General features: G+C 41.8%; 1 protein-coding gene across 1 annotated transcript in view; it reads right to left on the bottom strand.

Annotated features, from left to right (window-relative positions):
- LOC139663842 (protein unc-13 homolog C) overlaps positions 1-21,904 on the bottom strand; it is a 111,272-nt gene that overhangs the window by 37,876 nt on the left and 51,492 nt on the right. Inside the window, exons 17-19 of the mRNA XM_071542598.1 lie at positions 19,134-19,262; positions 13,070-13,203; positions 10,618-10,703 (exon numbers count right to left, since the gene is read on the bottom strand). Of these exons, the coding sequence (XP_071398699.1) occupies positions 10,618-10,703; positions 13,070-13,203; positions 19,134-19,262 (349 nt within the window). The remainder of the gene's footprint in view (positions 1-10,617; positions 10,704-13,069; positions 13,204-19,133; positions 19,263-21,904) is intronic.

Below are 21,904 nucleotides of genomic sequence, written 5' to 3'. Positions count from 1 at the left end.
TCAAAGGGCGTCCTAAGCTGCATCACAGGGGCCTACTGACACGGCTCTGCCATAATACTGGAGCCCATTGAGTCAGTAATGCTTGTTGATGTGACTCCAACATACAGAACATTTGGACGTGTTCCATCTTATGGTTCACTAATGTAACGGTCCACTCTTGTTCATTATAGTGAATCACCAATGATGCACATTTGCACATCCTGCAGATATGCTCTCGCAGTGTTAATTTGTAAACATCTCTTACTAATCTGTTCATCTGTCTACAGCCAGTAGAAAGTCTTTATTAGCATAATGAAGACGAACACACACACTAACACACACACAGATTTCTCATTTAGAGAGCAGCTACAGAGCCCTCTGATGCTTCCTCACCCAACTTACACAGAATATAAAGATCCTTTATATGTCTCTTTTTTACCATTCATTTTTCAAAAAGTATTTTCATAAAAGCTGGATTCATGCATTCAATCGGTCAAAAAAAAAAGTCAATTCAGCCCAGAATGTCATGATTTGCAACAGCTGTAAAAGATTGATTAAAAAAAAGCTGCGGCAAATATTACACCAGAAGATTATTCATCCTTTTTAATGGAATCTACAAATTTTGTGAGATCTACCAATAGATTTTTAAATGGAACGACTGAGTATAACTACTTGAAACCAGCCTTCATGAAATCTCTCTGTGTGTAAAATGAAAGCACTACCTGTGTGGCTGGGACAGGACGTCTGTGCTTTATAAACTCTGTATCTATGCCAATAAAAAAAGCCATTGGCTGTTAGCTGAGGTGCAGAGAGGAGATTAGGATTTAGTGTGCGGTGCTACGCTGACAAGCTGCACAGAGGCATTAGAGACTAATGGTCAGAGGACAGACTAGCTTATTAAAATCGGACTGCAAGACAGCATGCGGCTTATCCACGCCAGAGCCTCGTAAACAACCTCTTTCTGTGGAAACCAAAGCTCCTGTGGCCGAGGAACATGAATTTAAATTCAATTAAAATATTCTATAGAGTGAAGCTGTTCCAATAGGCTGAAGATGAGTTAATGGGCTGCGGGAGCATTGGATCTTTAATGACACGCTCTGGAGACCACAGCCATTAAACAACTACACGGTACTGTTGATATATACTACAAAACTTCATCAAGGAACTATTATGAATTTCAGTGTTGACTGAATCAACCCCTGAAGAAGCATTACACTTCATATGTATTACACTTCAAAAGTACTTATGGGATTCCCCTCTTTATCAGCGAAGGATCCCCTCTATTTGCTTTCAACGGCAAACACACAAACACCTTGTTGGTATTAAATGTATTTTAATTTTTCATATTGACTGAACCTGTACTCAAAAACTGCCGATACTAATTTTCCCTCACAAACACTGATACAGACAGTGTTTTTTGCTCTAACACTGTCATACACAAAAAAAAACACAAACACCAAACACATACACAAAATATTTCTGAGTCATGCTGAGTTTTAGTGAGCTGGCTCCCCCCCTCTGTAATTCTAACTGTTGATATCAAAGGGGATTCAGTGCAGTAAGAACTGGGATGTGATCTAACCCAGACTCCGCTTGCCTTCTTCGCTCCCTCCCCTCTCTCTCTCTTTTCTCTCTCTCTCTCTCTATCTATCTCTCTCTCTCCCTTGGGCCCTCTGACATACCAGCTCGCCCGCCATGGCCTTCCACATGCCACTGCTTCATTTTCTCTTCCTCGTGCTCTGTCTTGTAATCGTAGTTATTATGATTATCTCATTCCCCTTCTCTTATTCTCTTTCTCTAATTTTTTCTCCCCTCTTGTCCTTCCTCTTTCTTTTTTCTTCTGCCTTTTTCTGCCTCTCTCCAGCGCTCTCTCTCTCTCTCTCTCTCTCTCTCTCTCTCTCTCTCTCTCTCTCGCACATACACACAGAGATTCACACAGAGATGCTAAAATTAGCAGCATCCATTTCTGCACCGGCCCTGGCACCAAAGGCCTTCGAGCGGGAAGCAGAGGATGCATCAAAGACTTCATTAAGTAATGTGCGTGCACATGTTTGCGCACACAGACACACAGGCATACACAGAGGCACGCACACACACACATAGAGAGACAGATACACACACACACACGCACACACATACTCACACAGATTTCTCTTTTATTCTCTTTCATTCTCTTTTACTTCTTGCACGACTGAATGCTTGCACACACGCACAGACACACATGCATGTATGCATGCATTCACACACACACACACAGAAACACACGCACACCAACAAAGCAGGACATTCTGGCCCGCCTACTTCAGGGTGTCTCTGTCAGCTACCCTGCCACTCCTGTGCGCCTTCTTATGTAAACAGGTCACTCTGAGTTACTTCCATCTGTTTGGATGAGAAAGAGAGGCAGCGACCTGGACTAGCTCAGTATTCCTCCTCTTCCACCTCATTATTTTCATTCACCTTGTGAAAACCTTACAAATGCACACGTGCAGCACATACGTGCATCCGTGTAGGCTAGGCATGTGCACACATACACACTGCAGGATGCATGTGTGTACTGCAATCACACACTAACAAATGCATGCACATTGAGTACACATTTGTGCAGAGACCTTTCTGCAGCTTTGTTCGCTCATCACCTCAATACACACATACACACACACACACACACACACACCCTCACAACCCTTTGTGTGACAATGCGACTGTAAGCAACAGAGATAAAAATAGTGGAGGTAAAGGCACTTGCCAGTATAATGGTGGAGACAGGGAAATAGGCACCTTGATAAAATGTCACACTTGAGAAAATGTCACACCAGGCAAATAAAAAGCGATGAAATGACCGACAAAAAATACTCACATAAATCCATAAATGGCCAAAATACATTGTAACAGACACAGACACACCCTCCTTACCTGCCCTCGGTCGTGCTGTGTTGCATTTTAACTAGACGCCGCTAACCTTTACCACTACACACTGTAAAAGGTATGACACAGTCAAACGCCACTGACTCATCTTGAAACGTGACTGGCAGTGCAACTGGGGCTGAATAGTCAAGCAAGCTACTGCCGGTGTTCCACTCACAGCTGCTAGCCATGAGATCCTTGAACATGTAGCTTAATTATTGTCCTGTGACTGATCTCTGTGGAAAGCAGTGAGCAATTATTAGAGTAATTTAATCCCATGCGGTTTCACTGCTGTCCTTACATATGACACATGTTCTACTGAACTGTTCTTGCTCTCATCTGTAACCTCACATTCTCTGGCAGCACCTCAGGTTGTCATACTGGACCTCAAATTCTTCTTTGTAACCTCAAATGATCCGACTGGACCTCATACACGTTCATTAGACAATTTCTATTGGAATAGCAATCATCTACTCAGCCGGAACGGTCTGCCGGGGCACGGACACACACACAGAGTCACACACACACACACACACACACAGAGTCACACTTATACTTGCGTCTATCCTCCCCCACCTCAGGCACACCCTTTTATAGAGGAAATAATTCTCCTTAGTCTTTATAGACCTTAGCAAGGGTATTGTTTTCCCTGCCCAAATTAATGAGTTAGCCTGCTCTTTTAACAACCTCAGTTTGTCAGCTTTAGATGGTGGTCGCTCCTTTTGAAAACAAAACTATCTGTTCTGTCAATTCATCCCCCTGGATGATCAGGTTCAATCAGGTTTTCGTCAAAAACAATACATGCTGATGCAGGAGAGTGCTCTACACTGTTGCTGCTCGACCTCAGTGCAGCTTTCAGTACTACGGACCACTCCATTCTCCTTACTATTCTCTATTCTTCTTCTGTCTTTCACTAGTCCCATATTGTGTATTCAACATGAGAGGCAATCTTTGGCAGCACAAATGAATGTGATGCCCGCCACCTCCTGCAGCTGCTGTTCCTGTGGGTTTACAATCTATACAGTAAAACGCATAATGTGGTTTACAGTCTGCATCGACATGCCACGCTGGAATGAAGTTTATGAGTTCTCAAACTCTCCTCCATAACCACCAGTCTGATTTCGCCAAACCAAACCTAGAACGGCAACAGTCAGTAGGACCAACAACAAATGGGCAATAATTTATACAAAGTGCTCCTTTGAGGAACATGACAGTCATGTCCTCCTCCTGGCACGTGTCCCTGTGGGCGGCCGGTGATGTACTGACAAGACGGGAAAAGGAGGCGAGCAGGGGAGCAAGGGGAAGAGGGTTCAGGCTCAAGGAGCGAGGAAGAGGGTATGTGTGACCGAGTGCATCCATGATTCTTGTATCTATTTGTAGCATGGACACCCTCAGGCTACTGACAAACACACACACACACACACACACACACACACACACACACACACACACACACACACACACACACACACACTGCCCAAACCTGCTGTGACAGCAGTCAGTAACACCCTAGGTGGTCACATGCCCGGCCACCCTGACTCAGATATGCACACACAAACACACAGACACACACACACGCTCGCTCTCTCTCTCCCTCTCTCCCTCTCCCTCTCTCTCAATCAATCTCTTGTTTCTGTCATTTAATATATCATTAATATTTCTAGTATGTGTGTCTCTTGCACACATATTTGTGCCCATACATTTGCTTACACCTATAGAAACACACCTGCACACAGAGATATAATGCACAGAGAAAAAGGAAATTTCAGAGATAGAGAGACAAATTATGCATATTATGGATTTGATTGTGATTCTGTTTAAAGGTGTATGTAGCACTTAATCATTAACACACACATTAACATTTTGAAGCATTAGTATAAATACAAAACAAACACGACCATCACTGAGAAGATGGCAGCATCTACCAGTCTCAACGCTGCATTTTACATTGCGTGCCACCAATTTTGTGGGAAATCTGGATTGCTTTACAATACAAAAGAGCAAAAGGGTGCTGTTCTTACAGCAGAAACGGAGATAAAGCTTTTAAAGTTTCTCGCAATGGCAGATGATGGAACGAGTGGAAGGCCAATGGAAAAAATAAATTCCAACATGTTTATCCTCTTCAGTAAAGCAAAAAAGAAAAAAAAGCACATGGAGCGATACCAGGGAGGAGTCGCAACATCCTATTTATGAAAGAAAGCAATGGGGTTTAACGAGAAATGATAAACACTAGAGAAACACTAGCACTGACAACACTGGCGTGAGATAGAGGCTGCCAATTGTCTCGACCATGGTGTAATTTGTTTCCTGTATCACAATAATATATTGATATTTGAAAATGCTACACATGGCAGTTTTAAAAAGATTAAGCTCTGGGATGTGATGTGTAAATCTCAGCTCACATAATCCAGAAACCTCTTTAGCTGCTCATTGCCTCAACACAGAAAGACACATGTGTGCACACACAAATGCACACGTCTTATAAAGATTTGATGTATGGCCATTATATGTATAGTAAATACTGCATATACATACTGTAGCCTCTTCCTCTGCAATAAAAACAGATCACATTTAAAACCATCTCATATATTAGCACAAGTACAGTATCTATATATGCTGTGCATGTGTGAGGTGCATGAATCTGCAGTGTCTCCGTATACACTCGGTACCTGGTTGCCATAGCGACGGTTTAGCAAGGAGAAAACAGCAGGCGTGTGCTGTGTAGATGAGGATAAATCACCAAGAAGCTCTTTTAGTGCTTCTGTCTTTTCTCCTACGCACGGAGACCGTCTAAGGTGCATTCCAAATTCTTGACCTCAATCCCATCACCCAGCTCCTCTTACCGCTCCCTTTCTGCCTCTCCTGGCATTCTTGAACTAGAAAAATTATGCCCTCAACATGTCTGATTCACCATGGAAATGGGGTTGCAGGTTAAAGCTGCATTACGCAAGATTTGTATGTAAAAATACCCCCATCTTATCAGCTTAAATCACACAGTAGGGCTGCAATATAGAAGAGTGTCCCTTCCCCCCTACTTCAGACCCTTTAGATTTGCTCTATTTGTCCGAATTCAATTCTGGTGTCGGTATGGACACTAGTGGGAAATCTTCTCCACCCACAGAAGTGACAAATTTAAACCTAAGAGCGCAATACAAACTGTCTCCTGTACAGAAGCAAGCGAGCGCTCTCTCCAGAGTAAGCTGGGCTCATATCTTTTGCCATTCTCATCCCTTTGGTATCTTTTGGTATGAAGTGATCAGACTAGCCAGGTTGGTAAACGTGAGTGTGTTGAGTGCATGTTATATGAGATTGTTAGTCATGTTACATGATTTCTGGGTATTGAAGTTCAAACAGTTTTCAAAACGTTGCCATTTGAAGCAACGGACGTGGCAAATTGCTGAGCAAAAACTCACATAAAAGCACAAACCTGGGTGCTTCATTCCTTACAGGCACACACATGCACCACACACACACAGCCATTTTAACCTTCCCAACACCAATACCTTCACCTCTCCTCCACTTAACCCCCTCCTGGGTATCGCCTCCATACCATATATCCTGGGAGGCTGAACCAGAAACCTCCCACCTAAAACACGTCTACTGTAGTTCATTAACCTCCAGGATATGTTTGCTGCCCTTTGGGAGATGAGGAGAGGAAGGAGGGGGTGAGGATTGAAGTCAAAATCTATGATAAAACCAGAATGTCTGTCTTCCCACCGATGAAGCAGCTCAGAGATTTATTGCGTGATCATCGAGAGAGTCTTTGGCCTCTGATGACCGGCTTTGTAACAAGACTTTGCCACGTTGACAAAATCTGAACTGAACTGTCCCAGATAATAAGAACATTAAATATGAATAACATTTCGGGGTGGATTTTCTGTTTAAATGAGGCAGCACCATGGCTGCCACAGAATGATGGATGATGGACACCCTAGAGTGATACAGTGATAGTGGAAAGAAAAAAAATAGCCCTGTTGTATTTGACCATGCAAACAGGGAATGATTAACCTGCCATATCTGTGTGAACTTAACCATCCCACTGATGAAATGTTTAAGTGATTTTCTGGTTAATGCTAGAAGCGTTTATAAATGGCTAACTTCATGAGGTTCAGAGGTAGCCATTGTAGAAGTCCCCTTTCATTTATCCTGCACCGATCCCGCACACAGTAGACAATCCATATTATATAGTAATTCTTGTTATACAATACAAACAAAATGCAATATTGCAACAAAAAACTCTTGTGTCTCTCAACCATCTAGTTACCAGACCATTCATTGTAACCAGAAGTTTCAAAAGAGAGCAAAAACAGGCAAAATTTTCCAATCAGTTCCTCTTGAGGATGGAGCCAAAGTGCAGCAGTAGTGTGGACATTTCTAATGGCTACATCTGTAATTCTGACAGCTTTAGTGGATCAGCCGATTTTTGCCAACAGTTATTTTCTATTTATATACACTTTTACTTCCACCACATGATCCACTTAGATTGACTGACTTTGTCCCAGTTGTCAATCTCCATCCCTACTGAAAGCAATACAGACCGGCAAATTATCCTCATATTTCTATCCTGGCCCTCATAAGTATAGAGATACAAGAACACTGTACTTTACTCACATCACCTAAAGACATTAATAACAGATTTCAACAATTTTATGAGTCCATATATTCCTCTAAAGCACATACAGACCCTCTGAACATACAAAACTTTCTAGAGAAGTATAATCTCCCGACTCTGAGCCAAGAGGAATGTGATCTCCTTAATTCAGAAATTACAGTGGGTGAGATTGAAAAAACAATTTCAACACTAAAAAGTGGTAAGGCCCCGGGCCCAGACGGGTTCCCCAGTGAAATATACAAAAAATTTGGGGATATTCTATCTCCGTACCTGCATAAAATGTTTATCCAGGCCTACACTGATGGTTCCCTACCTCATTCTCTAACAGAAGCTGTGATCACAGTGATCCATAAAAAAGCTAGGACCCCGGAGGAGGTAGGGTCCTATAGACCAATCTCTTTATTAAACAATCAAAAAAAAAACGATCAAAAAATACTGGCTAAAACTTTAGCTAGCCGACTGGGTCCTATAGTGGGGAAATTGATGCATCAGACAGGCTTTATCCCTGGCAGGAATTCTTTCTTTAATCTCAGACACCTGTTTAACATATTGTACACCCCCAAGAGACCAGATGAGGACCTCGCTATCCTGTCCTTAGACGCAGAGAATGCGTTCGACCAAGTCAAATGGCCCTATCTGTTTGCAGTATTGAAGAAAAAAATGTATTGCTTGGGTCAAACTACTTTATACCAACCCCTGTGCAAAGATACTCACAAATGGAGTATTGTCTACCCAATTTAATCTACATCGCGGGACTAGACAGTGGTGTGGCTTATCTGACAAGCTCATACAGGGTTATAACACCAAGAACTGTGTAAACAAAATCTCCTTATACGCAGATGACATTTTACTATTTATTACTAACCCTCAGCTGAGTATTCCAGCTATTCTGGATCTAGGGAACCGATTTGGTACCTTCGCAGGATACAGAATAAATTGGGATAAGAGTAAACTTACGAAACCCTATTGGGCTACAACACTTCCCATTCAAGATCTCACCTGAGAGGTTTACCTATTTGGTTATCACTATCACAAGGCAGCACTCTTCCATATTCAAAGCAAATTTCACCCCCTACTGGCCAAACTCAAGAAAAATATACTCTTCTGGAGGTCTCTCCCAATCTCTTTGGTGGGAAGAGTGAATGCTATCAAGATGATTTTACTGCCACAATTATTATACCTTTTCCAGAATATCCCTATCTTCATAACCAAATCGTTTTTTAAAAAGCTAGATTCGATTTTAATCCCCTTTCTGTGGGACTATAAGAGTCACAGGATAAGTAAGAAACATCTGTGTAAATCCAAGAGGGATGGGGTGCTGGCTCTCCCTAATTTTCTTTTCTATTACTGGGCTTCTAATATGCGTGCTATCACATTCTGGTTGAATGACAATTCCCCTGCGTCTAGCTGGCTCGAGATGGAACAAGAGGATTGCCTCCCCCATTCCGTTGGCGCAATTATCATGTCTCCTACAACTCTTGATAAATCAGTGTATAGACAAAATATCATCATGCATAGTACAATTCGTATTTGGAAGCAATTCAGATTACACTTCAATCTCAAGAACCTTTTTTTCCCTAACAACCATCACTGGGAATCCCTCCTTTGCTCCTTCAACATTAGACAAATGTTTTAGGCTCTGGAAGGAGGCAGGTATCTGTACTATAGGAGACCTTTGTGTAAATGGGACCTTTGCCTCCTTCGAACAACTGAGGATAAAATATAAACTCCCAAGGAATAGTTTCTTTAGGTACCTACAGATCAGGGACTATGTGAGAAAGCATGTGCCTGGGTTTGAGACGGCCAGTCCTTCTAAGTTTGATAACTGCCTCAATCATTTCACGGGGTCTGACAAAATAATATCTATACTGTATGATACATTTCAATATGTCAACCCACCTTCTATAGCTGCACATAAAGCAGGATGGGAGGAGGAGCTTGGTGAACCCATTTCAGACGCAGTTTGGGAGGACAGTCTAGAATATATCCACACTTGCTCTATCAACTCCAGGCACTGTTTGATTCAATTCAAAATACTACACAGATTACATTATTCTAGGACAAGGCTGCATAGGATATTTTCTGACATTTCTCCCTTGTGCGACAAATGCCATACAGCTGATGCCACACCACTGCACAGCTATGCTCTTTGTCCTGGACTACACACTTTCTGGTCGGAAGTTTTTAGGGTTCTCTCTGAAGTGCTTGAGTCTCAATTGGAAGCTGACCCAATTCTAATCATATTGGGAGTGTCTAAAATATCAGGGACACTGCGGAGAGCCCAACAAAGCTTTCTGTCATATGGTCTTATCACGGAAAAAAAACTAATTCTAATGTTTTGGAAAAAGAAAGAGGCCCCAACTGTCAAACTCTGGCTTAGCAAACTAACAGACACCATGCACTTAGAAAAAATAAGGTTATGGTTAAGATTTGGAACCCTTTTACTCGCTTTCTTGATAAGATAGATGAGTGATAGTTCCTGCATTTAGTCGGATACTACCCTGAGCAGCTGTGGGGTGGGAATTCTATACTTTTTGCCCTGTTTTGATTGTATGCCTATTCCTTTAATTTATCTTGATCATATCTTCTTTCTGTCCAGTGTGATTAATGTTAATATGAGCTTTCCTATAACACACGTAAATTTTCTGTATGTGAATGCTCTTGAATAAAAACACTTTTGACATAGAAATACAAGACCACACACACACACACACACACACACACACACACACACACACACACACACACACACACAACACACACACACACACACACACACAAACACACACAATCCAGTGCATCTCTTCTGTGGTTGATTGTGGCATTGATCAATGGTTTATCTTGATTAAAACCCTCTCTCTGTAGTGATCAATAGAGGGAAATCAAGGCAGTGTAATCTAGATAGGCAGTACAACTGACCACAGCCAGAAATAGCCAATAAACAACACTGTGACATGAGCCACTAAACAACACTGATACACACAGACATAATTCCTCACAAACACTCACTCAGTTCATCTTTGTCTCTCAATCAGCACATCATGCTCATTAAAAACACAAACTGGCATGCAGACACATGAACACAAGCACAAGGCATTTGTCTGACCAGCAGCTTTACTGACCTTCCATGGCATACTTCATATCCAGGGCAAAGAGGCTCCACATGATCTCGGCGCTGATCTTGCCCATATTCAGCTCCTGTGGAAACCTGGTGGAATTGAAACGGATTCCAATCAGACTCGTTTCCGCATAATGACATGCTCGACCGGGCGGCTTGATGGCCTGAATCTCTACCAAAACGAGTTAACAGATGTGCAAGTAGATATGGCCGGTGAATCTCGTAATCAAATAATCCCCCGTGATTTCAATACATGTTTTATTTGGAGCGGAATGGGCATGAGGGTGTGGGCCGGAGGGATGGGAGAAAGAGCAAAGGAGGAGGAAGTGACACAGCAGAAGAGGGAGAGAGGGTGGCAACCCATTTGGCAAGTAAATTGCTATTTTGAATGCCTATGGATTTCCAGTCAAACCTTGAATGTGAGATGTCAATGGTTTAATTATCCGTGTCTTCGGACAGTGATGGGAGGACATTTATAGATGACGGGGCCTCGACTCGGGGAAGGTCAATTTCCCTGGAAATGTAATGTTTTACTTTTGCTTGAGACCGCCCTGTTTCTAACAACAAACACGTTCGCCGGACAATTTCTATTACAACAGTAATCATCTGCTCAGCCAGGACACTCCTGCAGACACCAATGCACAGGCACGAGCACACACACACACACACACACGCACAAACACACTTTCCTCCTCCCTCCCCCACCTCAGGCACACCCTTTTATGGAGGCAAGAAATAAAAGCTGAGACTAAAAGGTGGATTCATTCTCCCAGTGGCAACTAGAGGGGAAAAACATGTAAAAAAGTATCCTACATCCTACATCCTAGACAGTTGCTCTCTCTGTTGTCTCTATGACTATCTCTCAATCTTTCTCTCCACCTCTATTCTTCTTCGGTCTCTTCATACTCCCACGTTGTGTATCGGAGGCAAGGTAGACAATGAAAACCCTCCATGGCACAAATGAATGTGACATCTGCAGCTGCTGTGCGTGTCGTTATATGGTTTACAATCTATGTGGTAAAGCAGATGATGTTTTGTGATTTACAATCTGCATGATGAGTAATTATTTCTAGAAATAATGAGCTCTCAAGCTTCATTGTGTTATCCTTGAAACTATTCAGATTTGTGCTTGGAGATGCATTCAGCATCCACTTTTATATTTCTAATGATTGTAAAATAAATTCACTCAATCCATCTACAGACTTTTAGCCTGAGGCTGGAGAATTTCCAGGTTAGATTCCCACGCATCTTTGGCGAGGAGCGGCCAGAGCAAAATGAACATGCAAACATTTTTTTCTCTAGCTAAGGCTCCCATTACTCAAAAGGCAAAAAAGTCAACTCCTGGGTTTCACACGAACAGACATCTGAGTTGCTGTCACTCTGGATCTTGACCAGGGGAATGTGGAGGAAACAGGCATGAATATTGCAAATCTATCATTAGACAGTGTAGGAGAGAAAGCTCTGGGCATAAACAGAGTCTTAATAAGCATCATAAATCAGCAAGAGGAAAGAGAGAAGAAGGAGGGGGGCAGAGAGTGAGAGAGAATGTATATGGGCGAGCGAGAGAGAGAAACATGCCTCCTCTTCTTTCGTCTAAGGCAAGCACCACTCCATTTTCTTCAGGTCATGTGATGTGTTTGATTTTATACCCCAAATCATCTGGAGGACAAAAACACCTCACGACTCCCTCCACCCCTCCCCCACTGTTTTCTACAGACAAATCCCTTATCTGTTATATAATTCAGCACCAGTCTGCATTCTCTTTTTATCCATCCATACTATGCATTAACATACAAACAGAGCATTTTCAGTGCTGGGTTTTCTGCCTGCCTCACAGCTTTCATCTGCACCACTGCGCTCATCATGCCTCCACAATCAGTAGGTGATTTGTTCAAATTTGGTGGACAGGCAAATCATTGTTTTCCCCCACATTTTCTCAAAAATCCATAGCTCACATGGTTAACATAAAAATTGCACTTAATATAGGAGATACTTTAAAAAGTATATACCACCCAATTCCCTAAATGTTGGAGCCTGATTTGGCCTTGAAAACTGGCTTTACCTGACTCAAAAGAAAAATTAGCAATATTATGTTCAAACGCAGAGACCAAGGTGTACTAGTGTTAGTCAGTATTAGTCAGCTCAAGCAATATTAAAGTCTGTTAAACTGTGAATTATCTGTTAATAATGAATCGCTTACAACAGTATTTTTCAATAATATTTCTGAATCCAAGGCTGACCCAAACCTGAGCAAATCTGCCCAACCTGACCCATGTCCATCTGGTCACAAAAACGTTGGGGCATAAAACATACAGCGCACAGTTTTAGAGCAGATTAAAAACTCAGCTATTCCACAAATGCTAGCATAGCAACCAATAAAGTACGGCTGGAACATGTCTTTGACCAATCAGATTGCTTGGTTGAAACCACCTGTGATATAATGTAGCGGTACATACTGGTTAATGACTGGCGTATAGGCTGTCCGGTCCTCATCAATTACAGACACCATGAGGGTGATGAGCTTTGGCCAGAAGTCCAGGTTCTTTATTGATGGACCCTGCTCCTCGCGGGGAATATCCTGCTTCCGGGCCTATGGAAAACGACATTTGGAAAGGGGGAGTCGGAAGAAAGTGTGAGAGTGTAATGAGGGTGAAGCAGCAGATGTGGAGATAAGAGAAATGGAATTTGGGATCAGAGGAAAATGAAAAGATGGTTAAGAGGAAAGCCAGAGAGAGAAAAGGAGAGAGAAGTTGCAGTTAGCAAATTGATTTATTTATTCATTTATACATTCTGCATTGTGTGTCATAATGTGCTGTCTTGCCATGATTATGTTTTTATGCGTTTTTAATGCTATAATTGCAGTAATTGCCCCTCGGGGAAAAAAATGAAGTTTATTTAAATGAAATGAACTGCTAGGGAGGGACAGGGATTTAGCATTGTGGCAGACAGACCTTCAGTGTTAGGGGAAAAAAACTGCATGATTGAAGGCAGCCAAAGGCCTACAGTAAGGTGGACCTTGTAAGAAAAGCTCTGTGTGGCATGGCTGAACGTCATATTTTATTCATACCTTGGCACGACATAATAACCAGAGTTCAACTGAGCCCAGACCACCCAGATTCCCGGCTCTAAAACTTCAAAGACACACTTCTGCTCCTTTCAGCACATCGTTCTCCGAGAGTATGTGTTGTGTAAATGTGTATGTGTGTGATTGTGTTTGAATACGCAGCCATAAAGTGGCCCCTTTGAAATACATTAATTATTGATGTTTTATTTGTTTATTTTTTATATAGTAGCACTGCTTTCCGATGCTGTCACAGAAATCTCTGTTGCTGTCCTGAAGTGAAACGCGTTGACTCTGAAACCACTCATTATTGTCTCTTTGCCATCTGTTCACCCCGTACTGAGTGTGACCAGACTGAGCTTCTAGTCAATAGCTAACTGTCACTGTCTTCCACCCTGCTGGCTCCTCCACAAGCAGGTACCACAGAGAGGAAGCACTGAAACAGCAGTGATAGCAAGGCCACTCACACCAACAAAAACACAGCTGAGTGCACACACAGGAATAAACAGTGACACTGCCAAATACTGTATCATACACAGGCATTCATGATTACATGTGCACACACCCACACACTTACACAGACATACGCATACTGACAAGGACAAAATGTAATCTGTCACTGTGGACTATGGAGATGTGCCCTCCCACCCAAGACACACTTTCTCATCTATGTATGCAACTCTTGCTGGAACAAAATGTATTTTTTATTAATATATATTTGTGTTCAAATGAAGCATGTTCCAATCTGGTATAGAATAATTTAGGTTGAATTATTTAACAACCTTCAGCGTATTGACTTTAGTACAGCACACAGAGGGGATGTTGTAGGGTGAGTTTGGGAAATGGAAACGCAACATGAGTCAATTTATCCTCAACACAGTCTTTAGAATCCAATCAATTCATGGGAGTTAGGAAAAACAACTTGTGTCCACTGACAGTTCATTCATTTGTTGGAAATATCCGGTGATGCAAGGCGGACAAATCTATTGCATGTCTTGCAAATGATGAAGCTGGAAGAACTAGAGAATTTAATCTCACAGGAACATGAAACCCAGATATGGTTTTTAGCTGATTTCCCATGACAGTTGATCATGTCAACCCAGGGTTCTTCACCTTCTTTCATTTGGGTCTTGGGCTGAATTCAGTCATCTTGTGTCCCAGGGTCATGAAAACAGATTACAACTCATTTCATGGGAGGTCCCAACACAAGTGTCCTATTGATAAATTTATCATTTGCATTTTTGCTCGTTTGCTCATGAATCATGTGACCATTTAAATGTAGTAACACATGGAAGCGGCACTGGCTTCCACTGTGAAAGCAACAGGGAGGCAGTTTGATCTTACAGGCACCGAGCGCTCTGTTAAGGCTTGGTCATTTCTAAGCTGGACACTGTAGCCTGTGTTTTCATGTACCCAAGGGAGTACATCAACTCTGTGCTACTGTAACTGGTCAAGAATGGTCTAGCCTGAGGATTGAAATAACATTGGCCCAGGGAACCATAAATTCAGGCATGCAGCCCCAAAGACAGATGAAATTCAAATGATCGAGTGGTTAACAAGTGAAAACCAGACTCACAAAATGAGCGATTTATGAGTATAGATCCAAGCTACCAGAAGTAGGCCTGTGATCCATTTTGGATCCTGACCCGTATTTAAGAAACAGATAGTTACGCTATGATCATACAGAATGATATGCAGAGACAGTTCGTATCAAGGAGATATGCTGCTAAATGCAAGAAGGTGATCTTCAGTCTGCTAAATTGGAGATATGAATAATGAAACAAATGTCTCGGCAGGAGGTGAGTCAGCTATGCAAAACCTGTGTGTGCGTGTATGTGTGTATTTTTCAGTATGTGTGTGCGTGAGCACACATGTCTGTGTGTATGAAGGACATCGAAGGTTGTGTCATCCCTATTAAATTGGATGCAGTATGCATCCCACTACAGTGTAGTGCAGACTCCCTTTGCTCATCTGTATTCCCCTCATGGTGACACAAATACATTGTTAAAGGTGATTAAGTAGCTTGGCGTCTTTTTACAGTCAACAACACACCCATGGGCTTCAATCTCAGTCGTACTGGGAGGTGAATACTGTACCTACCTGAGAGCACAATGCGGTCCCACTATTTCCAGTATGTGGGGGTTGGGGTACAAGCAGCAATGTATATGGCTTCCTGACAGTGTATCACTCTCCTGGAGAGTAGCTAGCTAGTGGTTTATGTTATGTTTATTGTTCAGCACTTTCTGTTTCTATGTGAGAGAAATCAGCATTAGCATACGCCTGGCTCCTCATCAATTCTCGCAATGTGACAGAATTCCCCAGTCTCTGATAGTAGGATGTTCTCAGTAAAACGTGATCAAATTCCCAAGAGGACTAGCCTAGTGTTGGATTGGAGCTGCTGCTTCAATACAAACAAAATTATGCTGTATATGTGTGTAGATATGGGTAAATGTACACTCACGGCTATATGTCCTGACAGCGAACAATGTCTTCTTCAAACACCGTGAGGAACCACATGGGCATTATTGGCAAATATCTTATAAATGAAGGCAAACAAGATACTTACTAGATCAATTCAAGCAATTCAAACAATTCAACCCCACTATCAACTGGGGTTTCCTAGTTCACTTTGTGCTCTTCTCCCAAACAGGAACACTCTACCACACTATTCAAAACTCAATTGCTTCTATTCATCTGTCTACTTATGCATTAACATTTGCATAATCTATGGGCATGTGTGTGCATGTATGAATACATGTTTGCATGGATGCGTGCGCATGGGAGCAGGCATTTCTGGTGTGTGCATCATCATTGCGGCTCCTCATTCCTTCACAGCGGATGAGCCAGAGAAAAATTCTGGTTGCCTTTCTTCTTTTCATTTTGCCCTCTTCCATCACTCCTTCTGCCCCCTTTGCTTTTTGCTCTCATCCTGTTTTCAAATCCTTCCTTTTCTGCTAGGATTTAAGGGAGCTGTTAAGCTGGATCCCCCCCTCCTCCCCTCCCCTTCGCTGCCTCTCAGTCATCTTAGACCCAGGCGGAGGCAGAGAGCTTTGTTGCTGTGTTATGCAAACCGCCTGGTTGTGGCTGGGATTTTTCACTGCCTGCATGGCCACCATGTCAACTCCTGTGTCGCCACGCTCACAGTCACTGTCGGCGACTGGAGAATTGGGGTCCTAAATGTGATCCATCCGCTATGTCAAAGGCTACCTCGCATATATGAACATAATAATGATTAGTCACACTGAGGTTTGCTTCGGGGGGGAGCCGATGTCTTTTTCTTCCTCGGCGGAGGGAATGTTGATGGAGAGGCTGTCTACTGTGAAACTGTGGTGGACGGAGATGTAATTAGCGAAAGTATCTATCTCTCCGGCTTGGTAATTGCTTACAACCCCTCAGGCTGTTTAAACAAAGGAAGCTTATTATTCAACTTTTGAGTGGATCGCACCCTATTACAACCCAAAAAGACATTATCTCCTGTGGTGTGGAGACCATTCTCCTTGGGAAGGAAACCGTGAATAATCAGGCACAGCCGCCTGTTGCCTGATTATTTACTCAGGCGAGGCCACTGCAGAGGTTAACTAGCACACGGAAATCCTGATTTACTCTGACAAACAAACCTGACTGGGGATTGGGTGATGTCGTATTTTGTGAGTATAATGACTGTGTAATTATGTGGGTCTGTATTGTCTCAATCTCCGTATGAGGACACGCCCCCCAGCTGCTCATGGTATGCTAGTCATATTCCATAGCTTAGAGGAAGAAATGGTCCCGTTCGTCCTTTTTTTTTTTTTTTTTAGCTATGTGGCTATTTGATTTTAAGTCCAACAAACAGCTTTTTGAGAGAAAATCACAAAAAAAAATAATGGTCAATATTTGCAACAGTATTTTCCAGAAATCAGGTTCAGTCCAGTTTTAAACCGCTGCAACATCTGTCAGACATTTTTTGTTCGATCGCTCAACCAGGCGCATAATACATGACTTTGGGATAATTTTGGCCCAAGTTCATAAAGCTACAATATGCAACTTTTTTGACATTATAATAACAATAAATAAATAGGATATATTAGACATTATCAGTGCATGTTTATCTGTGACCCTGTGTGTACATGCCTAATCCCCCCCGTTTACCTGAAATTGGCTTTTCAGTGATGCTGTGATGTTTTTGGGCGTATACATTTTCTTGTGGGCTCACAGGCAAGTCATAGCAACAACAACAATGGCGGAAAGCAGTAACAAACAATAGAACAGTGAAGCTAAATGTGCACCAGACAAGACCCGTTCAAAAACACCGGTGAACATCGGCATTGCTTTTTTTTTTTTTCAACTGCAGTTTGCCTGCATTCGCTATCTGCCTCTTCAACACCTGTGGTTGCCAGTTACCTCAGCCTCAGGTTAGATGCCGTTTCAAGGTACTCAACTCATCAAGATGAGTGACAAGACTAGAGCACAAACTTGACCAACAATACTCTTCCTGCTTCAAGGCAAATAGTTGAATATTGCAGCTTTAACTTTGAGCAGGTCAGACAGGCAATCTGACCCAGTCTTTGAGTCATCTCAGATATTCAGAGATTTTTAAACATGTTAAGATTTTGTCAAAACAAAATCTGCAATGCTCTTGCATTGTGGCATATGTAAAGACAAGTTTAGAGAACACTGAGCAGCAATACCCATTTGGAGCTGGTGAAGAAACCAGGCTGAAAAGGCATAAAAAACTATAAAACAACACATTTTGAAATTATTGATTATGGAAAGGTATTCCCAAGCTAATACTACATATACAGTATAAACATTAAACAAAACACATTCTAAGTACTGTTTTGATTGAAAATTTGGTCTTTAGAAGTAGTGCCCCATCGTTTAGTGTGCGCATCACTACATCGGCGAGACAAAACTATAGGAGAGAATCTAATTTAACATGGGCGATACAAATATCTTAAGTATTGTAGTTTGTGCTTGGCTTAAAATTTTGAAGTCCTGTTGGATTATGTCAACATTGGCCACTTTTAACTGGGCACAGGTAGTAAAGAAGTTAATCATGACTTCAAAGTCATTCGATTTTTAGCTCCTCTTATAAAGCAAAAGCACTTAGATGTGACAGAATCAAGTAAAAATTAAGAATGATTAAACGATAAAAAGAGATTAATGTGGTTCTGTCTATTATTTTGGGGCATAATAAGATTTAATTCATATTTATGAGGAAGAAAACATTCTCATGTAGATATTGCCACTTTTTGTGATAAATACTTTTCTTGTGAAATAATGAATTTGAATCTTTGCTGATGTTAGGCTTCCTCCAACAATTAATCAATTGAAACTTGAAAATAAAATAATATAAAATGATCTTTCAGTGTGAGAGTTCACCAATTTAATGTCTATGTCAAGTGGGCAACACTTGTGTATAAGGGGTTGTGAGCCAAACAGGTTGATAAGCAGGGAGAGTCAGCAGGAGGCTTGTTTACCTGATCCAGGAGCTGGTTGTACAGTTCATGACAGTTATCAAAAATGTATTTGTATGTGGAGTCCAGACACGCTCTCACGCAGTCCTTCACCACCATACTGGCCCTGGGTGGACTCTGGAGCTCTTGTACCTGTAAAACACACACACACACACACACAGGGGGTCTTTTGAAAAAGATGCTCTTTCAGGTGGATGTCCTTGCAACTGGCTTTTCCGCTGTCGACCGGACTCCAAGCAGGATGGAGCAGGAGGCTTCGGCAGGCTGGTCGGTGGTCAGCTGAGAGAGTTGACTGGAGCTTCTGGCTTCTCTAACTTTTACTAATTAACGGATTAACAACTCGTTCTTAAAATAACTTTGTAACAGTCTTTGTGGTTCTGGTGATGATATCTATTAAAAAGCTCAACTTCGTAGTATGAACGGCTTGTAACAAGGCAGGATCACATTAGTGACAAAGAGTAGCTACAAGGCAGCGAGATCTGAATCTCCACTTGTGCTAAGCCTTGGCTTGTTGGTCTTGGAGTTGGTGTTGGCATTCGTGGCCTCTGGCATAGAGCTCGGGGCATGAAGCACGTAGTTCTCTAAGTTTGGATCGGCATCGTAGCTTCCAGCATGAAGCTTGGGGCATGAAGCGCACAAGGTGACAAAGAACTCAGAGTTTTATAGTTTTTCTGAATTCCATGGCGGGTTTTGCAGTGTAAAAAGATACTTCAGGCGGTTTTGGAGATTCCGCCTACATTTCTTTGTTCTGGAGACAGGCAACGCCCGTGATAAGACAGAGAGACACATGAGGATACCTCTCTCAACTACTTTAGTAACTAGCCTATGCAATGATAAAGTTTTAGAATAACACGTTTGGATTTTACATACTCAACCAATTACTGTTGTCAATCAGTGAACATTATGAAACCTGTAAACAAACACTTATGGATTGCATAAAACCATTACATGAAACATGATTAGACAATACAACTTTCACTGTTCAAACTTTGCTGTGAACTGAGTTCTTTTAGCAGAATAGCCTAGATACATACTGTATAATCTTAATATTTAAATCATGAATACATAGTAACTTTGGTGGTTGATATAGGGAAACAATGAAATAGAACATAATTATCGATGTGGGGGCCAAGAATGGGTAAATATAATCAGACCTTAGGTAGCAGTAGCAGGAAATAACTGGGTCCAACTATTGGGAGGATAATTAAAACCCTTAAGTATATATTATTAACCAATTTAGTATATAATTCACACTATTCTAAAAACTCATTGGAGACATTAGGAAATACAAAGTAGAGAAGAGGACTAAACCAAGAATGAAAAGAATTTATGGTTTTATGACTTTTATGGCTCTATCCAGAAAGGTGGGGATTTCCTACAGAACCAAAAAGAGAAGGGAAGAAGCAATTCCTGATCCTTTTGGTAACATGATACAAAATGTATTTAATTATCTAATGTGACTAATTGTCCAACATCAATTCAATAGAACTCAGTCTTCTGGTCCAGATAAAAATAAATCGTCTTATTTTAATTTGTGTGAGTGTGTGTGTGTGAGGGAGATCTTGGCCTGCAGTCTGATGTGGCTTGTAGATAAAACTTTTAAATTTCAGAAGAGTTGTCTGATTGGTGGAGGAGATCCCCCCAATTAGTCTTGGTCAGCGTCAAGGTGACACTTTTGTAGCTTTAAAGGTGAAGGGTCATTTTTGTTCCTGGGAAAGAATGTTACTCAAGGGTCCATTTTGCGCTGTGGAGACCTGGTTCTGCTACACAAATTTAACCAAATTTACTGTACATTAAGTGCATATGGATACCAACATCTACATCCTTAACCTAACGTTTGCATGCAGCACCCAACATCGGAAACCATTTTCTCATATAATAGTATCATATTACATGTTTGAAATATTCATACAAAGATATCTGCTATTGTAGTGCCTTGTGGAAATGTGGCAACCTACTTACATCTATTATGTATATCATAGCTGACATGTGCCTGCACTGGCATTTCAGCGGATGTATACCGTACAGTATCGCTCCTATGTGGGAGCGGGGGGTGCCCATATACAGTACGGCTCTGTATGAATGCACAGGCATGGCACAGAGTGAAAGCTTTGGTAACCCAAAGTGACAGTTTTCATTCCTTCGCTCACAGCTGCCATCTTAGCTATGCCTCAGTGCTCCAGGCCTATACCTCCGCTCCCGCCAAAAGAGTGCTGAATGGAGCCGAGCTTTTCATAAAGCAGGAGACAACCAGGCACACGGCCTGCCTGCCGGGAGGAGGCAGAGGAAGCAAGACAGAGCTGGGAGTACAGTGAGGGGGCGTTTAAAATGTAGAGGCCTAATGTAGCATGCATGTCAATACACACTGTATAAACACAACCCCATCCAACTCCTTCACTCTCACACAAACTGCAGTCTCCCAATCAAGAGAGTGTGTAACAACAAATGATCATTTTTCTTAGTATGGATATAAAAAGGAATCAATGTCCATATTTTTCCAATGGTGTTGAGAGGGACAGGTTTTACAGTTCTATGGAAATGATGGCATAAATCAATCTGGGTTTGTGTTCAGTATTGAATGTGGGGGGATTTTATGGCCATGACCAGTTTTGACTATAATTGAAATGGCAATAAATTTTCAGGTGTGTCACTCAGTCCAATGGCAGGGCAGTTCTGTGATGAAAGGTAGTGGCTGACACATTGATTAGAGGTCTGCAAAGGGGGCATACAGGATTGAATGGGAAAGTGAAAGAAGGATACACAGTAAATAAGCC

Source organism: Centroberyx affinis, unplaced genomic scaffold (assembly GCF_046629955.1).
Source record: "Centroberyx affinis isolate AG114_WGS23_722 - 3 ecotype Tasmania unplaced genomic scaffold, CSIRO-AGI_Caff_v1 ptg004132l_1, whole genome shotgun sequence".
In the NCBI taxonomy this organism is placed as follows: Eukaryota; Metazoa; Chordata; class Actinopteri; order Beryciformes; family Berycidae; genus Centroberyx; species Centroberyx affinis.
This window is presented reverse-complemented; position numbering and strand designations above follow the sequence as displayed.